This window comes from Pan troglodytes, chromosome 2 (genome assembly GCF_028858775.2).
Source record: "Pan troglodytes isolate AG18354 chromosome 2, NHGRI_mPanTro3-v2.0_pri, whole genome shotgun sequence".
NCBI classification, from domain to species: domain Eukaryota; kingdom Metazoa; phylum Chordata; class Mammalia; order Primates; family Hominidae; genus Pan; species Pan troglodytes.
In genome coordinates this window covers 13,156,119-13,178,381 of record NC_086015.1, presented here as the reverse complement: position 1 = coordinate 13,178,381, position 22,263 = coordinate 13,156,119, and the positions used below count along the sequence as shown (strand labels likewise).

Sequence of the window (22,263 nt, the reverse complement as noted above, 5' to 3'; positions counted from 1 at the left end):
ACATAGCCTGAAGGTAATTTCATACAGTCTTTTAAAGAAACTGTGCGTTGTGTATCTAAGTTTCGACCGTGACCTGTCCTGTGAGGTCACGTGTGGGATTTTCCACTTGTGGCATCATGTGAGTGCTCAAAAAGTTTGGATTTTGGATTTCAGATTTTCGGATCAGGGATGTTCAATCTGTATATATACAGGATGATTTTAGGTGGTCCGCAGAGACAGAACTAAGTAACATAACTCACAACAACAGATAGTTATTTTCTTTTTAGTCCTCCTTCAACCCTTCCTGCCTTCAACCTTTTTGATTACCTCAATGAGAAAGTTGCTCTTAGGTGCTAGCATGTCTTCAACCCTTGCTTGAATACTTGCTAAACTCCTTTTATATTAAAAAATCAGGTCTCAGACTACAGAATCTAGGTAGAATTTAATAACATTATGTTGTGTTCATTGTGTTTATTTTTATAGTTACATTCCATTAGTGGCACATTTTTTGTAGGGGGGGGGTTCCATTTATGGTGGTACCATAAAGCATCCCAGGTAAAAAGTAAGATGATTTAAAGAAATATATTAGACAAATATACAGCAGGTAGTTTTTAGAAGGGGCACATTGTAAAGATGGCTGTGAAGTTTGGGAAAGATTTAGATGTTTCCAGCAGGCCCCCAGTTCTCTGACTTCTATTTTAGCTCTGGGAGGAAAGTATGATTAAAAACATAAAGAGAAACATCATCAGTCAGAGGACGCAGCTGGAAATTCAGCATTAATGAATCCTGATCTCTTCTCATTTAAATGGATCTGATTCTTCAGGGACCATTGGGCAGCAAAACCGTGAATATTAATCTCGTGTTGAAATTGATCACACCCAGCCAGCTTTAACTCAGAGCCTCTGGTAGGAGGAGGCGTGGCCTCACTCTGGCTGTTCTTTGCATTTCACTGAACATCTGGAAGGTGTGGAGGCAGCTTCTGTCTGACTTCTTCATGGGAAGGAATGGCTATTATTTGGACACAGCACAGATGCTATGGGAAAACCCTCTCTCCCTCCCATTCTGCTTTCTGCTGCCTGCTTCCTATTCAGGGGCACTGGTTTAGCACTCTAGGTAGGGGTGGTCAGGGGGCTGCAGAGCTGGATTTCTGCTTTCAGACCACTGTGGGAAGTGGGACTCCTTTCTTTAATTTCTTCAGCCATGCATGTATATCCAATGCTAATTCCCTAGTGTGTTGGGGACCTTATCATTTCCTCTTACATAGAAGAAAATTTTCCTGGTTGATAGCATCATCATTATTAAATAACTCTTATTTATTTCAAAATACTAGCCAATATACTGTGCTTCCTTTTTGGAGGAGCTGGTAGTGGTGAGAATCAGTGTGGGAGATGCCAGTCATTTCACCCAGCACTGCCTTCCCAGCATATGTGTTCCCCCATCCCCTAGAAAGCTGCAAGCAGATAAAATTTGCTTCAGGGAAGCCTTCGGAGTTGATATGCTTTGATTCTCTGTTCTAAGCCTGGCCTTTACTACCCTGAATAATCGTGAGGTGGCGAAAGACACAGCGTAAAAACCTGGCTCACTTGGTATAGTACATATGGCAGGCACTCATCTCTCTGGCAACGTGGTATAAGATTTGGGGCCAACAGATTTCTTAATATTTACATGAAATTAGGCATGTCATTTCACCTCTCTGTGGCTCAGTCTCCTCCTCTGCAAAACGGGATAATAGTAGTAACTTCCTCCTAAGGCTGTAGCATAGGTTCAAGGAGACAATTCGGGGAAGCACCCAGCTCCAAAATGTCTGCTCTTACTTCCTCCATCCTGCAGATGGGAAAACCAAGGCCCAGAGAGGTTAACTGACTTGCTGAAGGTCACACAGCTAGCCAGCGTCAAGGTCAGGCTCTGAACTCAGCCAAGTCTGATCCCAGATCCAGCTTTTGGCACTGCAGAACCCAAAAGGCCTATTGATCAGGGGCAGACTCCGCAGGAACCGTGGGGATCAGGGATAGACCCAGGAAGCGCCTGGCGGAGTCTCTGGTGGACTCTGGCGTCAGGCAGGCCCAGGTTCCAATCCTGTGATTCAGGCAGCCCCTTTCCCTTCTCTTGGGCCTCAATTTCCTCATCTGTAAAAGGGCGTGACACCCACTGCCTCCTCTAACGTGATATTATTTAATAATTGAGGATGGCCGCTGACCGGCCTGGCTTGATAAAGGTTAATAAAGAATGGCCTGATGTCGGTCGTTGGCCGAATACAGGAAGGGGAGAGGGAGAGACTACAGGGTGCCAGGAGCTTGCTCGCGTCTGCGAAGAAGGAATCCGAAGAGACGGCTTAGGAGCCCGCTCTCAGCCACCCCGGCTGCTGCACGTGGCGCGCGGGGCGGGGCGGGGCGCTCGGTGGGGGGGGGGGGGGTCCCAGCGACGGTTGCCGTGGCAACGGCGCGCGGCGGCTGACCCCGGCCCCGCATCTGCTGCCCCCACCCCCGGCGCTAGGCGCACGGATCCCGGGGACCCTCGGGGCCGTCCCGGAAGCCGCCTCTCGGTGTACAGGAGGCTAGGAGAAGGGCGGCAATGGGGAGCCCGTGTCCGGGCCGCGCACGAGTCTTTTGTGCAGGGCCTAGAGAAGGAGCGAAACGTGGGCCAGGCCTGCGAGGAGGGCGGGCGGGGAAGGGGAACCAGCACAGAGAGGCTGGAAGAAGGTGGCTGGTGACACAGCCCTCCTTGTGGGACTGTGGACGCGGGGCGCGAGATGGCGCCTGGGAAACACTTAGCTCGGTGCCCAGCGTGCCTGGTGCTCACGGTCCATGACTACAGCAGCCGCCATGGCTCATTTATTGCGTCCCTGCAGTGCCCCAGGCACCACACGCATACCACCCCTCACCCTTTTAACAACCCCAGCGGGGAAGGTATTATTCCCTATTTTACAGATGAGAAAACAGAGACCAGGCTGAAGCCACTTCCCCAAAGTGGAGAAAACCAGATTTGGAGCCTAGGCTGACTGTCCTCAGAGCTTGTGAGCTTGTGAGCGCATGCCCTTCCGCTGCGCCATGCCACCTCTGTATAGATGCTATTCGCCGAGGGTCCACCAGGTGCCTGGCACATCATGTGCATTATTTCCAGTCTGATCCTGGCAACAACCCTGCAAGATAAGAATAGTTACTTGCCTTTTACAAATCCGAAGACAGCTCAGAGAAGATACTGAGTTGACTGCCCAAGGCTTCACAATGCAGATCCGGCAGAGACAGTAATCAACCCTGTAAGAGTGGCTCCAGAGTCCAGGCTCTGCTTGGTCTATCCACTGGGCCACATCATCTCCGCTAGGGCTGGAGTTGGAGGGCAAGGGACCCCACCAGGATGCTGGGTTTTGGGCTGGGAGCAAGGAGAGTGAGTCTCCATCATCATGTTTTCTTGAGGGGAGGGTTTGGAAGACTCCATTACACTGCTCTTGTTGGAGAGGTCGTGCGCAAATTCGGAGTAATAAAACATAGTGCCATCCCTGCCTTTCAGGACCATATTTTCCATTTAAGGAGATGAGAAATGGCCACAGAAAGAAGTTATAATAAATGATAATCATAGCTTAACTTTATAAAGCCTCTGACGCAGTGCTGTCCAGTGGAAGTTTCTGCAATGATGGAAATATTCTGCACTGTCCAGGATGGTTTAACACTTGAAATGTGGCAAGTGCAACAGAGGAATGAGTTTTTTATTTTAATTAAATGCAAATAGCCACATGTGGCTAGTGGCGACTGTGTTGGACAATATGGTACCAATATATGGAAAGCACTATGCCAGGAACTTCCTTTGCATTAACACATACCATTCTCACAACAATATGAGGTAGAGATTATTATCATCCCCATTTGACAGAGGAAACTGAGTCTCAGGTTGCCCACCTGAGCATGTGGCAGGGCCAGGATTTGAACCACCGGGCAGGTGAACCCAGAGCCCGCTACATTGTGCTATGAAGCTGAGATTTCTCTCCTCAGAGGAGGGCCTGAGGTCAGGGTCAGGATGCACTGGGATGCATATAATGACACCCAGACTGGTGCTCTGTGTGGATGGCACAAAGATGACCATTGAGAGTGGAGACAGGAGGTACAACAGGACATGATCCTTGAAAGGAGGCAGCAGGACTGCCACAGAAAGTTCCCTGAGCTGGACCTTGGGTGATGTTAGTTCCTGTCTGCCCTTTACTCTCGGTTTCAGCCCTGGCTTTGCCACTTTCTTGGTGGTCTTGGGCAAGCCATTTCCCCTCCCTGAATCTCAATTGCTTCATCCATAGAAGAGGAGTGGCAATACTACCAGCCTCATAGGATGTCGTGATAATCAGATGTGATTGCGTGTAGATGTGATGAGATGTTGTTGGCTGTAACATACCAGGTGGTTCATCTTTATCGGCTCCTAAAAATTTACACCGGGAAGGTACCAGCTGCCCCTGTGGAGCAGAGGGGGCAAGTGCTCCCTTGATCTTGGTTTTCAGGATGTATGCAGACTGTAAGTGGTGCCTCCCCATCCCAGGAGGTGCCAGAACAGTTACTGTGTTTTCAGGACAGGGTCCAAAGGTTGGAATTGGGTGGGGTCTGGGAAGCTACATTTAAAATTGCTCTTTGCTGTCATACTCTGGCGTCTCTTACTAACCCAGGAAAGCCATCTGCAGGCAAGGGGCAGAGGCCTCCAAGGGTGCAGGCAAGGGGCAGAGGCCTCCAAGGGCAAGTTGCTGGCATTCCTAATGGATCAGACCTGTTAACCAGAGGTGCAGGATTTGCATTGGCTTTATCTGCTTTTTCTCCCTTTTTTATGATGAAAAATTTCAAACATTCCAAAAGTAGAGAGAATAGTATAATAAGCCCCTTCCTGATATCTAGCGCTAAACTAAACTTTAATGATTAACTCAAGGCCAGTCTTATTTTACTTAAAACCCTACCACTCCCCGTCTCCAAACCTGAGGCTATTTTGGAGCAAATCCCAGCATGTCTGCTTCTAAATAGTTCCTGCTTTGTCCTAAAGTTTTCATCGTAGTATAAACTGGTAAAATTTCAGGAGAGGGCAGTTTAGCAGTCTTGATATCCTTATGTGATGTTGCTTTAAAAACTTATTATATAGATGATATTCCTGCACATGTGCAGAATGAAGCCTGTGTATGATTATTCATTCCAGCATTGTTGATGATAGTAAAAGATTATAAACAACCTAAATGTTCAGCAAAAGAGACTGGCTAAAAAAAACTTACAGTGGAATTCTAGCGTGCTGTAAAAGGAATGAGGAAGTTCTTTATATATTGATTTGGACTGATCTCCATGATGTATTATTATTAGTTTTTTTTAGATAGAGTCTTGCTCTGTTGCCCAGGCTGGAGTGCAGTGGTACAATCTCAGTTCACTGCAACCTCCACCTCCCAGATTCAAGCAATTCTTCCGCTTCAGCCTAACAATTAGCTGGGATTACAGGTGTGCGCCACCATGCCCAGATAAGTTTTTGTATTTTCTAGTAGAGATAGGGTATCGCTATGTTGGCCAGGCTGGTCTCAAACTCCTGACCTCAAGTGATCCACCTGCTTCGGCCTCCCCAAGTGTTGGGATTACAGGCGTGAGCCACTGTGCCCGGCCTCCAGGATGTATTATTAGAAGAAAAAGATAAGGTACAGAACACTGTGAATGATATGCTCTAACATGTATAAAAACAGAGGAAATAATATATTTAACATTCTATATATGTAAATTCTATATATAGATATTCTCTCTTATATATAGATATATATAATATATCATATAATATAAATAATATGACATATATAACATATATAATATGTTTTATATATATGCCATTATTTCTGGAATGATGCACATGATCATGGTAGTTTGGTTGTTTTGCGAGAGGGGAACTAGGTGGTTGATAGACAGAGGTGGGAGTAAAACTTTATATACCCTTTCTACCTTTTCAGTTGTGTATGTAATATTAAAAAACATCCCTATATTTCCTATTTAAAAATGTAATTCCTTTTTTTCAATAAGCCTAAAACTGCTATAAAAATAAAGTCTATTGATTTCAAAAAGGATATTTACCCAAATGAGTTGAAAACATGTCCACACAAAAACCTGCATACAGATGTTCATAACAGCTTTATTCATAATTAGCAACAAACATGTCTTTAAATAGGGGAATGAATAAACAGTCTGTCAACATTATTCCGTAGCACAGAATATTATTTGGTGATAAAAAGGAGCTACAAAGCCACAAAAAGACATGGAAGAACCCTACATGCATATTGCTAGGTGAAAGAAGCCACTCTAAAAAGTCTACATACTTTATGATTCCAGCTGTATAACATGCTGGGAAAGGCAAAACTATAGAGACGGTAAGAAGATTAGGGTTTGCCAAGGGTTGGGGTAAGTGAGAGGGAAGAATAAGGGGAGAAATAGGTGGAGCACAAGGATTTTTAGGGTGGCAACACTATTCTGTATGATACTGTAATGGTGGACACATGACATTAGACGTTTGTCAAAACCCAGAGAATGTACAACACAAAGGGCGAGCCGTAATGTAAGTGACAGACTTTGATGTGGCAGTATTGGCTCTTCAATTGCAATAAATGCACTATGGAATGCAAGATGTTAATAATCGGAGAAACTGTGCAGGGGAGAGGGGATATATGGGAACTCTCTGTACTTTCTGGTCAATTTTTTGGTAAACCTAAAATGGCTCTAAAAATAGCCCATTAATTTAAAAAAAAGACTGATCTGAAGAGTCTTTCTACTATTGCTGGTGAGGTTGTGGTTGTGAGGGGCAGTGGGGAGTATGAGGAATCTTGCTCTCCATACGGTGGGTCACACGGGCTGTTTGCCATAGGTGGCAGCCTGGGTGCATGCAAAGTGATCTTTAGTGAGACTGTTGCTTGGAGAGTGAGCAGGAGTGTTATGGGGATGGGTAGGCAGGCTGTGCATTCTTGGACTTTGAATGTCAGAGGAGTTTGGCTTTGATCCTATAAGCAATGGGGAAGCATGGAGAATTTTATCAGGAGGGTGACACAGGGAGATTGGTGCTTTAGGAGACCTGGATTGAAGAATTAGTTCTTACAGCCGGGTGCAGTGGCTTATGCCTGTAATCCCAGCACTTTGGGAGGCCGAGGCAGGTGGATTACTTGAGGTCAGGGGTTCAAGACCATCCTGGCCAACATGGTGAAACCCCGTTTCTACTAAAAATACAAAAATATTAGCTGGGCGTGGTGGTGTGCACCTGTAGTCCCCAGCTACTTGGGAAGCTGAGGTGGGAGAATCACTTGAACTGGGAAGGCAGAGGTTGCAGTGAGCTGAGATCGCACCACTGCACTCCGGCCTGGGTGACAGAGTGAGACTCCGTCTCAAAAAAAAAGAATTAGATCTTCCCCTTCTCTGGGCCTCATGCCCCTGTCTATAAAACCAAGAGACTGCACCGCGCAGTGAGGTCATCTTCAGCTTTCAGGTGTTGAGTTCAAAGCCTGTCCCACTTTCCAACCCCTTTCCCTCGTTGCCACATCCCCCTTTTAATTTTTCTGCCACTCAGCGCTGTGTTATGGCTGGAACTGTCCCCCGGGGGGGAAACGTCTGCTGAATGAAGTCTGTGCCTTGGGAACAATTCTGTTTTATTTTATTTTATTTTATTTTTCTCTCTTTGAAATCTTCAAGGAGAAAACCCAAATCTGTGCCAGCTCGTAGGCTCCTAGCAGCAACTCGGATGGGAATTAGAAATAACGAGATGGGTAATCAAATGCCCTCAGGGTTCCAGATCAGGGCAGGCTGCAGAGGATGCTCTGCCAGGGCCATTTCCTGCAAGAAGGACTTGATTTTTAGCCCGGCAAACTGCTGGAGGGTTCCATGCACAGCCCAGCCTGGGAGGCTCCAGCTGGTTGTGTGAACTGGGGGAGGCTGCTCTGCTCCTTCCAAATCGTCTGCTGTCATCACAATGTGATTTATGAGCTTTTCCTCTAAAATATGAGAATGTCGTCTCCTGATAATGCTCTGTAATGAGGAAGGCTGTGGCTGCAGCTTTTCTAATAAATAATATCTCTTTAGATCACCATCTTGCTACAAAAAGAATGCAAGAGGTTGAATACAGAGGGATTAAAAGTGTCTTTTGTGTTTGTTTTGTTTTAATATGGAAAACAAGGATAATTCATGGAATGCAGACCAAGAAGTTCCTGTAGGGGCCTCGGTCTAGCATCATGTCAAGGGCATTATGGTGAGCTTCTGAGGGACCTGGGTTTGATTGCTGGCTCTGCTCTGAACCAGCTGTTAGGAGCACAGGCTAGCGACTTCCTCCTGAGCTGCTACTTCCTTGTCTATGGGGAAAAAGTGGAGAAACACTAGTAGCACTCACTGCATAGTTATATTTTCATGACTGTGTGTTGATATGACAAGGTTTGGTCTTGTGGGAGTGAGGCACCTCAATACAGTTCAGTTCAACAGGTAGACCATCTAAGAGGGGACCTGTGTAGTTTGTTAGAGTTCAGAGAACGACGTGTGACCTTGGATGAGTCCCTCATCTTGGTTTACATAAAGCCTTGGTTTCTTCATTATTATACATCCACGTTGAATGTATGTATGTGTGGGGGGTGAGTGGTGTTGTGTGTGGTATGTGTTGTGTGTTTTGTATGTATTTGTGGTGTGAATGTGTGTGCCATATGTTTGTGTGTGTGTGTTTGTGTGTGTGAGCTGAGGCTTCCATAATCACAACACTTAATATACTTGGTAAAGAGCGCTTTCTAAAGGGAAATAGTAGGCTGGGCGTGGTGGCTCATGCTTGTAATCCCAGCACTTTGGGAGGCCGAGGTGGGCAGATCATCTGAGGTCGGGAGTTCGACACCAGCCTGGCTAACATGGTAAAACCCTGTCTCTACTAAAAATACAAAAATTAGTCAGGTGTGGTGGCCGGTGCCTATAATCCCAGCTACTTGGGAGGCTGAAGAAGGAGAATCCCTTGAACCTGGGAGATGGAGGTTGCAGTGAGTTGAGATGGCCCCACTGCACTCCAGCCTGGGCGACAGAGCAAGACTCTGTCTCAAAAAAAAAAAAAAAAAAAAAAGGGAAATCGTAATTTGCTATACAGATATTGATATCCTGATGACCTATTATGTGCTGGGAGAATCTGCCCTCAGAGCTTAAATTTCATTTGAGGAGATAAGGCAGAGATGGCATGCATGAAAGAATGAAAACTAACAAAAAAACCCAAACAGCACTAGGCAATCTGAGATTTACTGTACGTGCCATGGGAGTTCAAAAGAGGGTCACCAGGCTGGCAGCCCAGGCCTTCCTGGGAGGAGCAGTGCTTTATGTGGGCTCTGAAGCAGTGGTTTTCAACTTTTTTTTTTTTTTTTTTTTTGCTTACCTACCCTCTACATGAACTTTGGAAAGAAAAATATCTCTTCTGCTTCACACATTTTAAGTTGACATCTAAAATGTCTCATTCTTTAATTTGCACTAAATAAAATAAAATATTTTATTCTAAGTTTGATTAGTTACAAAGAATATAATTTTGGCCATGTTTTAAATATTCACATTTTAGAGTAACATTATGTATAATACCACTCTCTTAAAACTGTATCAAAATGTTGTGGGGAGGGATGGGCGGGGTGGCTTACCTCTTTAGTCCCAGCTACTTAGAAGGCCAAGGCAGGAGGATTGCTTGAGCCCAAGAGTTGAAGACCAGCCTGGGTAACATAGAGAGGCCTGTCTCTACAAAAAAATTTTTAAAATGTATCAAATAGAAACTAACATAGCAATTTTTAATTTTGTCTTTTTATTGAAGCCTCACTTTGATGTAGTAGAATGCACAGATCTTAAGTGAGCAGCTCAGTTAATTTTTATCAGTGTCCCTTCCACCCTCACCAAGGTGTGGAACATCTCCAGTATTCAGAAGCCATGCTTGTTCCCTCTCTCCATCAATACCCGTCAAACGTGACCACTTTTCCGACCTCTATCACCATAAACTAGTTTTGCACAACCTCATTCGTTCTGGCTTCTTTCAATAAACACAAGATCTGTGGATTTCAAACATGTTGCTGTTGGGAGCAGTAGCATTCCTTTTTCATTATTGTATATCATTCCACTCAATGAATATCTCACATTCAAAAAATCCATTCTATTCTTACTAGACATTTTGGGTTATTTCTAATATTTGGCTATAAAGATACTAAAAGTATTCTTGTATATATTTTTTGGTGATCATAAGCACTGATTTCTTTTGTGTATGTATCCATCAGTGAAATTGCCTGGTCATAGGATAAATACCATAATACATTGGTTTCTACAATCATCCATCAAAGTTACCTGAACAAGTCAAATGTTTTACACTGCTCCTTTCTTTACCTTCTTGAACTCCTAATTCCCTTTCACTTGCTTCATAAAATTTAATCTTAACATATTTTATGCTTGAAAGTTTTAAGATTATCATCTTTTTAAAAACTCTACTTATGTAAGCTGAAATGGACATTTTAATTTTTTCCTTTGAACTCTAAGGATCTTCCTTTTATATTGATTTATGTATCATTGCAGTGATCAGTAATACACAATTTATCAAAATAACATTATTTTACACATTTGATAAATCATTAAAGCATAACTTTGTATGGGAAATGCTTCTCATAATGAGATGGGCGGGATGGTTGATGGCAGTGCTTATCAAACTTTAAGGTGTACAAGGGCCACCTTGGGAGATCTTGATAAAATGCAGATTCTGGTTTGGATGGTATGGGCTGGGGCCTGAGACTTTATTCTGAATTTTTTTTTTTAGCTTTATTAAGGTATAATTGAAATGCCCCCAAAATGAGCACATTTAATTAATGCATCTTGATGAGTTTGGACGATTCTGTATTTCTTCTCCTTCCCCTCCCCTCCCCTCCCCTCCTCTCTCCTCACCTGTTCTTTTCTTTTCATTACAGGAGCTCCCTCTAAGCATCATGGTATGGTCATGGCTCACTGAAGCTTTGAACTCCTGGGCTAAAGCAGTCCTCCCACCTCAGCCTCCCAAGTAGCTGGGACTAGAGGCATGTGCCACAACGCCCAGCTAATTACTTTTAAAAATTTTCACTAGGCCGGGTGCAGTGGCTCACACCTGTAATCCCAGCACTTTGGGAGGCCAAGGCGGGTGGATCATGAGGTCAAGAGATCAAGACCGTCCTGGCCAACATAATGAAACCTCGTCTCTACTAAAAATACAAAAAACTAGCTGGGTGTGGTGGTGCGTGCCTGTCGTCCCAGCTACTCTAGAGACTGAGGCAGGAGGATCGCTTGAACCCAGGAGGCGGAGGTTGCAGTGAGTGGAGATCGGGCCGCTGCACTCCACCCTGGTGACAGAGCGAGACTCCGTCTCAAAACACAAAACAAACAAAAAAATTTTACTAGGCATGAGGTCTTGTTATATTGCCTAGGCCTCTGTATTTCTAACAAGCCCATTGGTGGTGCTGATGCTGCTGGTCCATGGACCACGTTTTAATTTTTTTGAGACAGAGTCTTGCTTTGTCATATAGGCTGGAGTGCAGTGGCACAATCATAGCTCACTGCAGCCTGGACCTCCTGGGCTCAAGCAATACTTCTGCCTCAGCCTCCTGAGTAGCTGGGAACACAAGCCCATGCCACCACACCTGGCTAATTTAAAACTTTTTTTTTTTTTTAAGTTTTTATAGAGACGAGGTCTCCCTATGTTTCCCAGGCTGGTCTTGAGCTCCTGGCCTCAAGTGATTCTCCTGCCTCAGCCTCTCAAAGTGCTGTGATGACAGACGTGAGTCTCATGGACCACACTTTGAGTAGCAAGTGTTTATGATCCCTTGATTAAAGGAAGATTTCCAAATATCAACTTTTTAAAAACACTTTTTATTATTTGAAGAGAATATAACTTTGTACATGTATTTATTTATGTATAAATTTATGGAGTACAAGTGTAATTTTGTTACATGCATAGATTGTGTGGTGGTGAAGCCAGGGCTTTTTGGGTACCCATGACACAAATAATGTACATTACACCCATTAAGTAATTTCTCATTATCCGCCTCCCTCCCACCCCCTCACCCTTCTGAGTCTCTGTTCTCTACCATTCCACACTGTACATCCAAGTGCACACATTATTTAGGTCCTACTTATAACTGAGAACATGTGTAACATGAACATTTTACATTATTTAGTTAGTTAGTTAGTTAGTTAGTTTTTGAGACAGGGTCTTGCTCTGTTGCCCAGGCTGGAGTGCAATGGCGTGCAACCTCCACCTTCTGGGTTCAAGTGATTCTCCTGCCCCAGCCTCCAGAGTAGCTGGGACTCCAGGCGCCTGCCACCATGCCTGGCTAATTTTTGTATTTTTAGTAGAGACGGGGTTTCACTGTGTCAGCCAGGATGGTCTCCATCTCCTGACCTCGTGATCCACCCGCCTCGGCCTCCCAAAGTGCTGGGATTAAAGGCGTGAGCCACCATGCCTGGCCAACATGAACATTTTAAATGGTCTGTTTTTCCTTTTGACACCCAGATGTCTCGACATTTTGGGACACTGCATCATAGATTCTGGACGAGTGAGCAGTTGCTCTTTTTCCTGTAAAGAGAGAACAGGAGCATTGTGAAGAGGGGAGGTAGGAAAGGAGAGGGGCCGTGCATCTAGACTGAGGCACGTTGTCAGGCAGTGGGAATGGATGTGGAGGATCTCAGGTTGATTCCCTTCTACCTCAGCTTGCATACCCTGTGGGGTGTCTTTGTGTACCCCAGAGTAGTTCTGCCCCAGTTTGAAGTCCACTTCTCTGAAGGATGCTGAAATGACACTGGCCACCATTTCAGACGGGGCACACATTTAGGCAGGTGAGATCTGATATTCCAAGGACTAGCTTGAATGGTTTGGAGAGTCCATTGGGGTAAAGTCCTGAGAAATAAAATTTGGGACTGCTTGGTGGATGGTCTTGAATTTCATGCTGAGGAGTTGGACTTAATACTCAGGCAGAGGGGTGCCGTAGGGTATTTTTGAGCAGGTTGCTGGTGTGAGCAGAGTGCTTTGGAGACTGATCTGTTGAGCAGCTCTTGGGATGGCCTGGAAAGAATCTATGCCTGGGGGCAGTGGCGGTGACAACCCTACAGGCTTGAAGACAAGAATGGATGTGGTTATTGGCATTCAGCTGTGATTTTTAACTCCAGCTTCCAGCTTTTGAATTGTTGCCCTGGTTGCGTAGACCTGGTTTGAGCAATCAGTATTTTCTGAAGTGTGATATCTGAGAGGTTCATACATGGAATTCAAGGTGATTTAAAGCAGGACACAGATGTGGCCTTAAATAACACTGAAACCCAAGAGGGAAAAGCATGCCCTTCTCAGCCCTCTCTCAGTCCTGACTACACATGGAGAAAGTCACACTGCCGTTTTCCTTTGGTTGATAAAGAGCCAGCAGCTTAGGCTTAGAGCCTTTGGTAAACAATTGTCTCTAGATAGAATTTTACAATACTTTTGTTTTCATTGAATTATTTCCTACATCCCAGGCTGCAAGGGGTCCTAGTGTTTCACTTTACTGTATTGATAGAAACCTTTGCATTTTAAGCAAGATCATCTCCGTAAGAAAGGTGAGTCAATTTACTAGATCATGTGGAAGAAATAAGAATGCTTGGGGCGTGTAAATATGGCAAAAATCGTGGTGGTGACATGCAGTGATTCAAGTTTTGGAAACTTTTGGTTAGATCAATGGCAAAAACGAGCAAGAGAGAAATCTTTGTGCCAATGCTCTGCCAAGCAAGGTCTGAGCTCTGGCTGGGCTCAGAGAGGCTCTGGATGGTGTTAGGAGGGAGCTGCCTGAATTGCAGGGCCCAGGCCAGCAGCAGAGCAGGCCCCAGTGCCCCCGTCCCCACCACCAGTCTCATGCTCCTACCCTTGTGTGCCCGCAGAGATCCGCACGCAGCTGGTGGAGCAGTTCAAATGTCTGGAGCAGCAATCAGAGTCGCGACTGCAGCTGCTTCAAGACCTCCAGGAGTTTTTCCGCCGGAAAGCTGAGATTGAGCTCGAGTACTCCCGCAGCCTGGAGAAGCTGGCTGAGCGCTTCTCCTCCAAAATCCGCAGCTCCCGGGAGCACCAGTTCAAGTAAGAAGTTGGGTATGGGTGCACAGAGATGGGAGGCAGCACTGGGGTGGGCGGACAGTTGGTGGCAAAGCAGAAAGGAGGCCAGCCAGCTTCATTGGAGGCAGAGGGTGTGCCTTCAGGGCCCTGGGTCTGCAGGTTACTTACACCTCCAAGCCTCAGTCTTCCTCATGTGTAAAGGGAAGCTAGAAAGAGTTCCTCTGCAGAAGTTTCCTGAAGGGAATAAATGAACAACCCAGAAGAGTGTTTGTCACAGACAATAGGTGCTCAATCAATTGTTGCTGTTATTATTATCCTACCAAGCACCGGCACTGAGCTAGCCTCCATTTGTGCCCTGATGAGACCCCTACCTCCCTTCAGGACATCCTGTCCCGATCCAGTTGTCCTTTATCTGGGTGTCAGCCAGGCTTCTTCTGAATTTTGTTAGCTCAGTGAGTTTCTTCTCCATGGAATTGATGCTCAAACATTCCTCTTCCTTGCTCCGCTGGAGGACCTCAGTGCCCCGGCTCTTTCCCTGCCTTATTTACTTATTTTTGATGCACAAACTGTCATGTGTCCTGATTTCTCATACCCCAAGCTCTGAGATCATGGAGGCTCCATCTGCTTGGGCATTGACTTGGCAGGCCCTGAATCCTCCAGCTACAAAACCTTCTGTGCTTAGAACTCCCTGGATTCAGCTCATTAAATACAGGCAGGCAGGAAGCAGCAAATCTCACTTGGACTGTGTCAACCATGCAGGGCTCCACTTGGCAGGTCCCCCGGCCAGCACTGTCTCTCCTTCAGCCATGCTTCCTGGACTCTCCCTTCTCCTTGGGTCATCTCTCCAGCTGGTGGCCCTCAACACCAGGAGATCAGCGACTTGCTTCATCTCACCTGACCTGATTCTGATCCCCCTTCCCCTGGGTCCTGTCCTGTTTCTCTCTCTCTCTCTCTCTGTGTATACACACACATACATATATACACACATACACACACACACACACACACACATATATATATACATATATATATATATATTTTTTTTGAGACAGAGTCTCACTCTGTCACCCAGGTTGGAGTGCAGTGGCATGATCTCAGCTCACTGCAATCTCCAACTCCCGGGTTCAAGAGATTCTCCTGCCTCAGCCTCCTGAGTAGCTGAGATTCCACGTGCACCACCACGCCCAACTAATCTTTGTATTTTTAGTACAGATGGGGTTTCACCATGTTGGCCAGGCTGGTCTTGAACTCCTGACATCAAGTGATCCACCTGCTTCAGCCTCCCAAAGTGCTGGGATTACAGACGTGAGCCACCATACCCGGCCTCTCCATGTATATATATATATTTTAATTGTGACAAAGCACACATAATATAAAATTTACCATTTTCATCATTTTTAAATGAACAGTTCAGTGGCACTAAACACATTCACATTGTTATGCAACCATCGCCACCATCCAGCTCCAGTGCTTGTTACATCTTCCTCCACTGAAATGCTATCCCCATTAAACACTAACTCCCCATTCCCTGCCACGCCTTCCAGCTGCCGGCAACTGCCATTCTACTTTATGTCTTTATGAATTCGACTGCTGTAGATATGTCATATAAGTGCAATTATACAATATTTGTCTCTTTGTGACTGGCTAGTTTCACTTAGCATAATGCCTCAAAGTTCATCCCTGTGTCAGAATGTTCTTCCTTTTTCAGGCTGAATAATATGGTGCAGATAGACCACATTTTGTTTGTTTGGTCATCTGTTGGTGGACACTTGGGTCGCGTCCACCTTCCTGTCCACATTTTTTGCATTCCACTCTGGCCAGGGAGCTCTCTTCCTTTAAACTCCCCTAAACACCTCCTTGAGTCTGTGCCACAGCATTTGAACACTCACTTATGTGCCTTCTCTTGGCATTTGGGGATAAGAAATTGGTGCATTACACATTTGCAAATACCGTGCTTCTTTTTCTACCCTATCTTCTCTCTTTTTTTTTTTGAGACGGAGTCTTGCTCTGCCACCCAGGCTGGAATGCAGTGGTGCGATCTCGGCTCACTGCAAGCTCCGCCTCCCGGGTTCAAGCAATTCTCCTGCCTCAGCCTCCCAAGTAGCTGGGACTACAGGTGCCCGCCACCATGCCCAGCTAATTTTTTGTATTTTTAGTAGAGACGGGGTTTCACCGTGTTAGCCAGGATGGTCTCCATCTCCTGACCTCATGATCCACCCGCCTCGGCCTCCCAAAGTGCTGGGATTAAAGGTGTGAGCCACCGCACCCGGCCACCCAGTCTCTTCTATTGAAACTTCCGCTGCAGGAGGAAGCCTTTATTAATAACATTCACCCAGGCACAGTCTAGACCCTTTCACACATATAATCTCATTTTTTTTTGGATTTTTTTTTGGAGAAAAATTGTGTTTTTTCAAACAACAAAGGTAAAATGCTCATTGTATACAATTTAGAAAGTACAGAAAAGAGAAAAATATCATTCATAGTCCCACTGCTCACAACCACTGCTCACATTTTGGAATCATTTCTCCCTTGTCTTTTAAGAATAAAAACAAAGATAATGTATCGAACTGAGCACTTACTTTGGTGCCAGGTGGGTATTACTACCCCATCTTAAAGATGAGGATGGTGAAGCTCTGAGAAAGCAGCTTGTCCAAACATGTCTATGAACCCACAATTGGAAAGAGACAGAATTGAACCTTCGTCTCTTTTCTGCCTCCTTGGCCTGGGATAAGAAAGGGCCTAGGTGCAGCTTGAGAGTAGCCATGGCATCTGGACCCTCCCTGGAACCACAGGCACAGCAGACATAGGCTCAGAACCCCACAACTCTGGCTGAACGGCCACTGGAGCCACCAAGTCTTGGGCTCTCCCTAGCTGCAGACAGGGCCATGTGGTAGGGCTGGAGCGTCTCTCCTGTCCGCTCCTTCCCCTTGATTAGGAATCAGCTCTCTTCCCATTCTCAGTGTGCACATAGGGAGAGGAGAAAGGCAGGGATTGTGGATATGGGGGGGGGGGGGGCACCCTATTCCCTTGTATCACCTATAATGAGCTCGGCCAGCCCCTCATGGGTTCATTAACTGAGGCCACCAGACGGAACGGGAGCCCCAGCTGGCAGCCGGGCCATGCAGGCTGCCTGACACACTATGAAAGTCTAATTAGGGTGCCGGCCCAGGCCAGTGCAGCTGGAGGGGGCCCTCTGCACGATGCTAATGTGATGGCAGAGCCGTCTCTGCTTCTGGAAGTGGAGTCTCTAGGGGCAGGCTGGACTCACCCTTTGACCCCGGGGCACTGACTGGCCTCGGGCTGCCTATTCCTTGGAGCCCAGCACACAGGACCTGTGTTGCTCTCTGCTCCCTTCATCTGGGCTGTTCTGAGAAGCCTTGTCTCGCCATCGTAAAGATTCTTGGTTTAATAATGTCCATCTACCTGCCAAGTAGCCCCTCAGTGCCTTAAGGGCAGAGCCCAGGACTTGTCATTTTATTCCCACTGTGGTGGGTCAGATGCTTGGCAGAGCTGGGGTGCGTGTGCATGGGTGGGAGGGAGGAAGGAGGGAAGAAGACAGGAAGGAAGGAAGGGAGAGGATTGACTTGGTCTATCTAGTCCACTTTGGCTGAAAGATTTGCCTCAGAGATGGAACTGATTTGCCCAAGATTTTACAGCAAATTAGGAGCAGAACTGGGATGGGGACTCAGGTCCCTTGGCTCCGAGTCTGTTGCTCCTCCTTGTGCTCCATGGGCCATGTCTCCCTAAGGCCCCAGCCATTCCCTCCCTACCTGGGCAATTGAAGAATGTGCTGCTGCCCAGGAATACGCACTGTGCCGTGTTCAGGGCTAGTCTCACCTGGGCTGAGTTCCCTGTGACACGTGATCCAAAGAAAGGCCCACATGATGGTTCTGAAGGTTTCCCTGGGACAGGTTAACATTTAGAGAAAAATATCACCATATTTCTTTTCTACAACACATATCCAATTCTAACAAACCTCTTTCAAAGCACTCTGACATCCTTGCTCTCTTATAAACCTGATGACAACCCAGGGAAGTAGAGAGGGAATCAGTGGTTTTATGTCAAGCAAACTGAGCAACAGAAAAGCTGAGCTGCTCACTTTAACGAGGACGCAATGAGCTGTCGAGCATGAAAACCCAGGGTTCTTGACTTCCAACTCAGGCTTCTCTCTCCAAGAAGCCATGTGGGACTTCATTTGTTTGAAATGTGTGCATTGAAGACCTCATATTTTCCTGGACTGTGCTCAGTGCCGAAGACACAAAGATAAATGAGGTGCGATTTCTGCTGCCAGATACTGAGAGACAAGAACACGGCTTGGGGAGGCCTGGTAGTTGGTATGGCTGAGGAGGCCCCAATCCCATGGCTGTGCCCTTTGAGCCCTGCACCTGCGTGCCATCAGCCTGCAGCACCGAGATGTCACTTCTATTGAAAAGCTTCCCTGATTCCCACCTGGTGCCTCCCTCTGTGTGCCCGTCGTACTCTGATGTACTTATTTGCTTATTCCACCAATTTTTATTGAGCACCTACCATGTGCCAGACCCTGGGTTTACAGTGGTGAACAAGATAGACTTGGTTCCTGCTGTGGTGAAATTTACCATGAAGAATAAAACATTAAAAAGCAGCTAAAAGAAAGACCAGCTATAATCCAATGATTGCTATGATGGAAATAAATACACGATGGAGTATTCTGGTTATCTCTCCTGTATAACTGCAATGCCCCCAAAGTTAGTGTACCTTGTGATTTAATGGATCAAAGATTTGGACAGGGCTCAGCTGGGTGATTTTTCTGCTGTATGTGGCATTGATGGCTCAGTGATATTCAGCTAGCAGAGGGCCTGGTCTGGACAGTCCCAGAGAGCTTTACTCGCATGCCTGGTTCCTCCATGGGGATGGCTAGTAGGCTGGGCCCTGCTGGGCTGTCTCCCTCTCCATGTAGTGTCAGGGCCTCCTGCTTCAGCCAGACATCAGACTTCTGACAGTAGCTCGGGGCTTCCAGAGAGCAGGACAGCAGCTGCAGTCCTCTTAACCGCTAGGCCTGGAGCTGGAATAGCATCACTCCCCACCCAGATGCTATTTGCCAAAGCTGTCTCAGCCCTAGCTCAGCTTCAGGAAAGGGGAAATAAAGCCCTCCTATCACTGGAGGAGTGTCAAAGGGTTGGCAGCCCACACCAAGCTAGGACCATGATCAGGAAGGTGTCTGGAGGAAGCGTGGTTTAAGCTGAGGCCTGAGAAATGAGAAGGAGCAACGTGCGGCAGTGGAGGGGGACGGAAGCCAAGTGGCTGGAACTGGTGAGTGTGGGAGTAGGAAGAAGGGAGTTGCATGATGTGATTTATATGTTTAAAAGACCACCTGGGTTGGAGGGTGGAGCCGAGGAGCCCACTCATGGGCATGTGGGTATAGCTCTCCAGGCAGGGACAGTGATGGCCTGGGTGGGAACAGAGCAGATGAGAGAAGCCATCAGATGCCAGGAAACCTCTCAGAGAGGAATGGAGGAAAAGAGAGGAAACAAGGATGTCTCCTGTTTCTGCCTTGAGATGGGAAGGACTTGGGGAAGAGGGTGAGGCAAGAGCTACAGCCCTGTATTGTCATCGTCTGTTTACTTGTCTGTCCTCCTTTGGACAACCACTGGGCTGCAAGCTCCGAGATGGCAGAGAGGGTGACTCTTGACCCGGGGTCCCTGGCACCTCTCACAGGGCTGGCACCTGGTCGTTACTGAATGTCGTTGATTAATGAACTAATGAATGAAAGGCAAGTGGTAGTTAGATTTGCATAGGGAGGACAGGGAACGGGGGCATGTTTGTCTTCTGGCTGCCTTAGCTCAGTGAGGCCATCTGGGTGAAGTGTCACTTGCTCATGTGCCTGTCACGGGTCCTGTATTGCTGAAAGGACAGAATGTGGACTGTGCCATGGTCTCCCTGTTTGGGGAATGGGAGCAGCAGCATTGGCATCACATGAGGACCTGCTAGAAATGCAAGATCTGGGGTATTTCCTGAGACCTGCTGGATCAGAACTTCTGGGGGGGGCCTGGCAATCTGCATTTAACAAGCCCCCTGGGGGAGTCTGTTGGCAGTTCACTTTGAAGAGCCAGTCTGACGTTTTTCTGGGGAATAAATGGTTTTCAACTCACTTTTGGGCTGTGCTGGCCTTCCCTCCTCTTCACCAGCATCAAATCCATAATCCACTGCCCTTTCCAAGCTAGGCCTAACCTGAGCTTGGCTTTTCCTTTGGAAGGCCTGGAGCTGAGCCCTTCCTGAGCAGGACTCTGGTGTAGCAGGCAGCACATATGGGGCCCCCAAACCTGCCTCTCGGCGTAGGTGGATGGTCTTGTCCAAATGAATTTGGCAGCTCCATGAACACAGATGTTTCCTGGGAATGAGACCTTTTCTTCCTCCAGGAAAATGTTCTCTAAAACACCAATACTTTGAGATGTTTGAATGGGAGAGAGAGAGAGGAAGAGGAGGAGGAGAAGGAGGATACGAAAGACTGATTTTTGTAATAATTAAGCCTGTTGACTTCTTTCTGAAAGCTATTTGACCACAGAACTCCCTCTCCCTATTTATTTATTTATTTATTTATTTATTTACATATTTACTTATTTTTGAGACAGAGTCTCGCCCTGTCGCCCAAGCTGGAATGTAGTGGTGCGATCACAGCTCACTGCAGTCTCAAACTTCTGGGCTCAAGTGATCCTCCTGCCTCAGCCTCCCGAGTAACTGGGACTACAGGTACATGCCACCACATCTGAAACTTTAAAAAAAAAATTAATTATTTTTTTTGTAGAGGCAGGGGTCTTGCTATGTTGTCCAGGCTGGACTTAAACTTCTGGACTCAAGCAATCCTCTTACCTTAGCCACCCAAAACACTGTGATTATAGGCAGAACCACCGCACCTGGCTCTCCCCATGATATTTATTAGTATTTCACAAACTAGCACTTCTTGAGACCTAGTTTGAAAATCTCTGTTCTAGACAAACGCTGGGGTTACCCTCTGTAGTAGTGATACTCCATGCAAGTAGTGCCCTGTGTTTGGGGTGACAGAGTCCCCTTCTATTCTAGCTTTCTCAGTTTTTGATACCCCTCACCTTCCAGGAGCTGTACCTGATGAAAATGCTCCATGCAGAGGGTTAAGTGCTGGTTGCTGCTAGTTTAACTGCTGGGGAAAAAAGCAGCAGGGAGTTCTATTTAAATATGATTTAAACATTTGGGAAAAGCCAGAATTTGGGAAGTGCTGGGAGGCACTTGGCTAGTTAAGGAATAATATTCTATGCAGATATCCTGTGCAAAGGAGGTTTGGAGCATCTTTCAGCTTCACAGAGCAGTTGGGAGAGAGGATTCCTGTGAACAACTAACTTCATTTCCAAGAAAACACTTCTTAGCGGGGATAAAGCATCACAGGATTTTTTTCACAGATGTAGCAGTTCTCTAAAGAGATGCTGTAATTTAGACTTAGCCTTCCAGGCTATTCCTAAACAGAGAATCACTTTTGTAGCATATAAATTGAGCATATAAATGTGAAAAGGAGTCAGAATTAAAATGTTTGCTTAGAATGAGATGGAGATGGAGAAAGCCCTCCAGTAGGGCTTGTGTCTCCATTCACAGCTATTACTATTACTGCAACTGGTATCAAGCTAGTAATGGCTTTCTGGGGTCATACTTTCCAGACCTGCTGTTCTCTCAGCACCGTGTGCCAGCTGGATCTTTCCGGATTGTTTGGTGCCTGTGCTGTGCAGGTCGTTTACTCTTCCAAGCACCCCACGCATCCACATCACCGTGGACCAAGTGCTGTACTGGATGTCTGATAGGCATCATCTCATTGCATCTTCATGGGAAATGTGGTCTGCGAAGAAGGGGCTATCTTTATCTTTCTAGGTGAAGACACTGAGTTTTCGAGAAATTAAATAATTTGCCTAGAGGGACATAGCTAGCACAGGTGAGTGGCAGAGCTAGGATTCCAATCTTTGTTTACCTGACTGCAAAATGCAAAACTGCATCTAGCTGCTGACTTTGTTCCCTCATCTTTCTGGGCTGGCTTTGAGCTTCTTGAGAATTACCCATCCATGTCGACCATATCCTCCTTGGATGAGCATCAGGGGTTTGCTAGTATCCTCCTGGTCAACTCCTACACAGAGGCCAGCTTAGGGCTTGCCTTCTTGGTGAAGCCCCTGCTGTTGGTTGATCCCAAGTCTACAGTCAGCTGCTCCTCTCGCCTCCCATGTGAGTTGTGTGGGGCTTGCATCAGAT

General features: G+C 46.4%; 1 protein-coding gene across 24 annotated transcripts in view; it reads left to right on the top strand.

The window, feature by feature from the left end:
* SRGAP3 (SLIT-ROBO Rho GTPase activating protein 3) overlaps nt 1-22,263 on the top strand; it is a 415,313-nt gene that overhangs the window by 257,354 nt on the left and 135,696 nt on the right. For all 24 annotated transcript variants that reach the window (XR_010155079.1, XR_010155083.1, XR_010155080.1 and 21 more), the window contains one exon: nt 13,854-14,046. Coding sequence is in view for 14 of the 24 variants with exons in the window: in XM_016940386.4 (XP_016795875.1) it covers nt 13,854-14,046 (193 nt within the window). In the remaining 10 variants the exon portion in view is untranslated. The remainder of the gene's footprint in view (nt 1-13,853; nt 14,047-22,263) is intronic.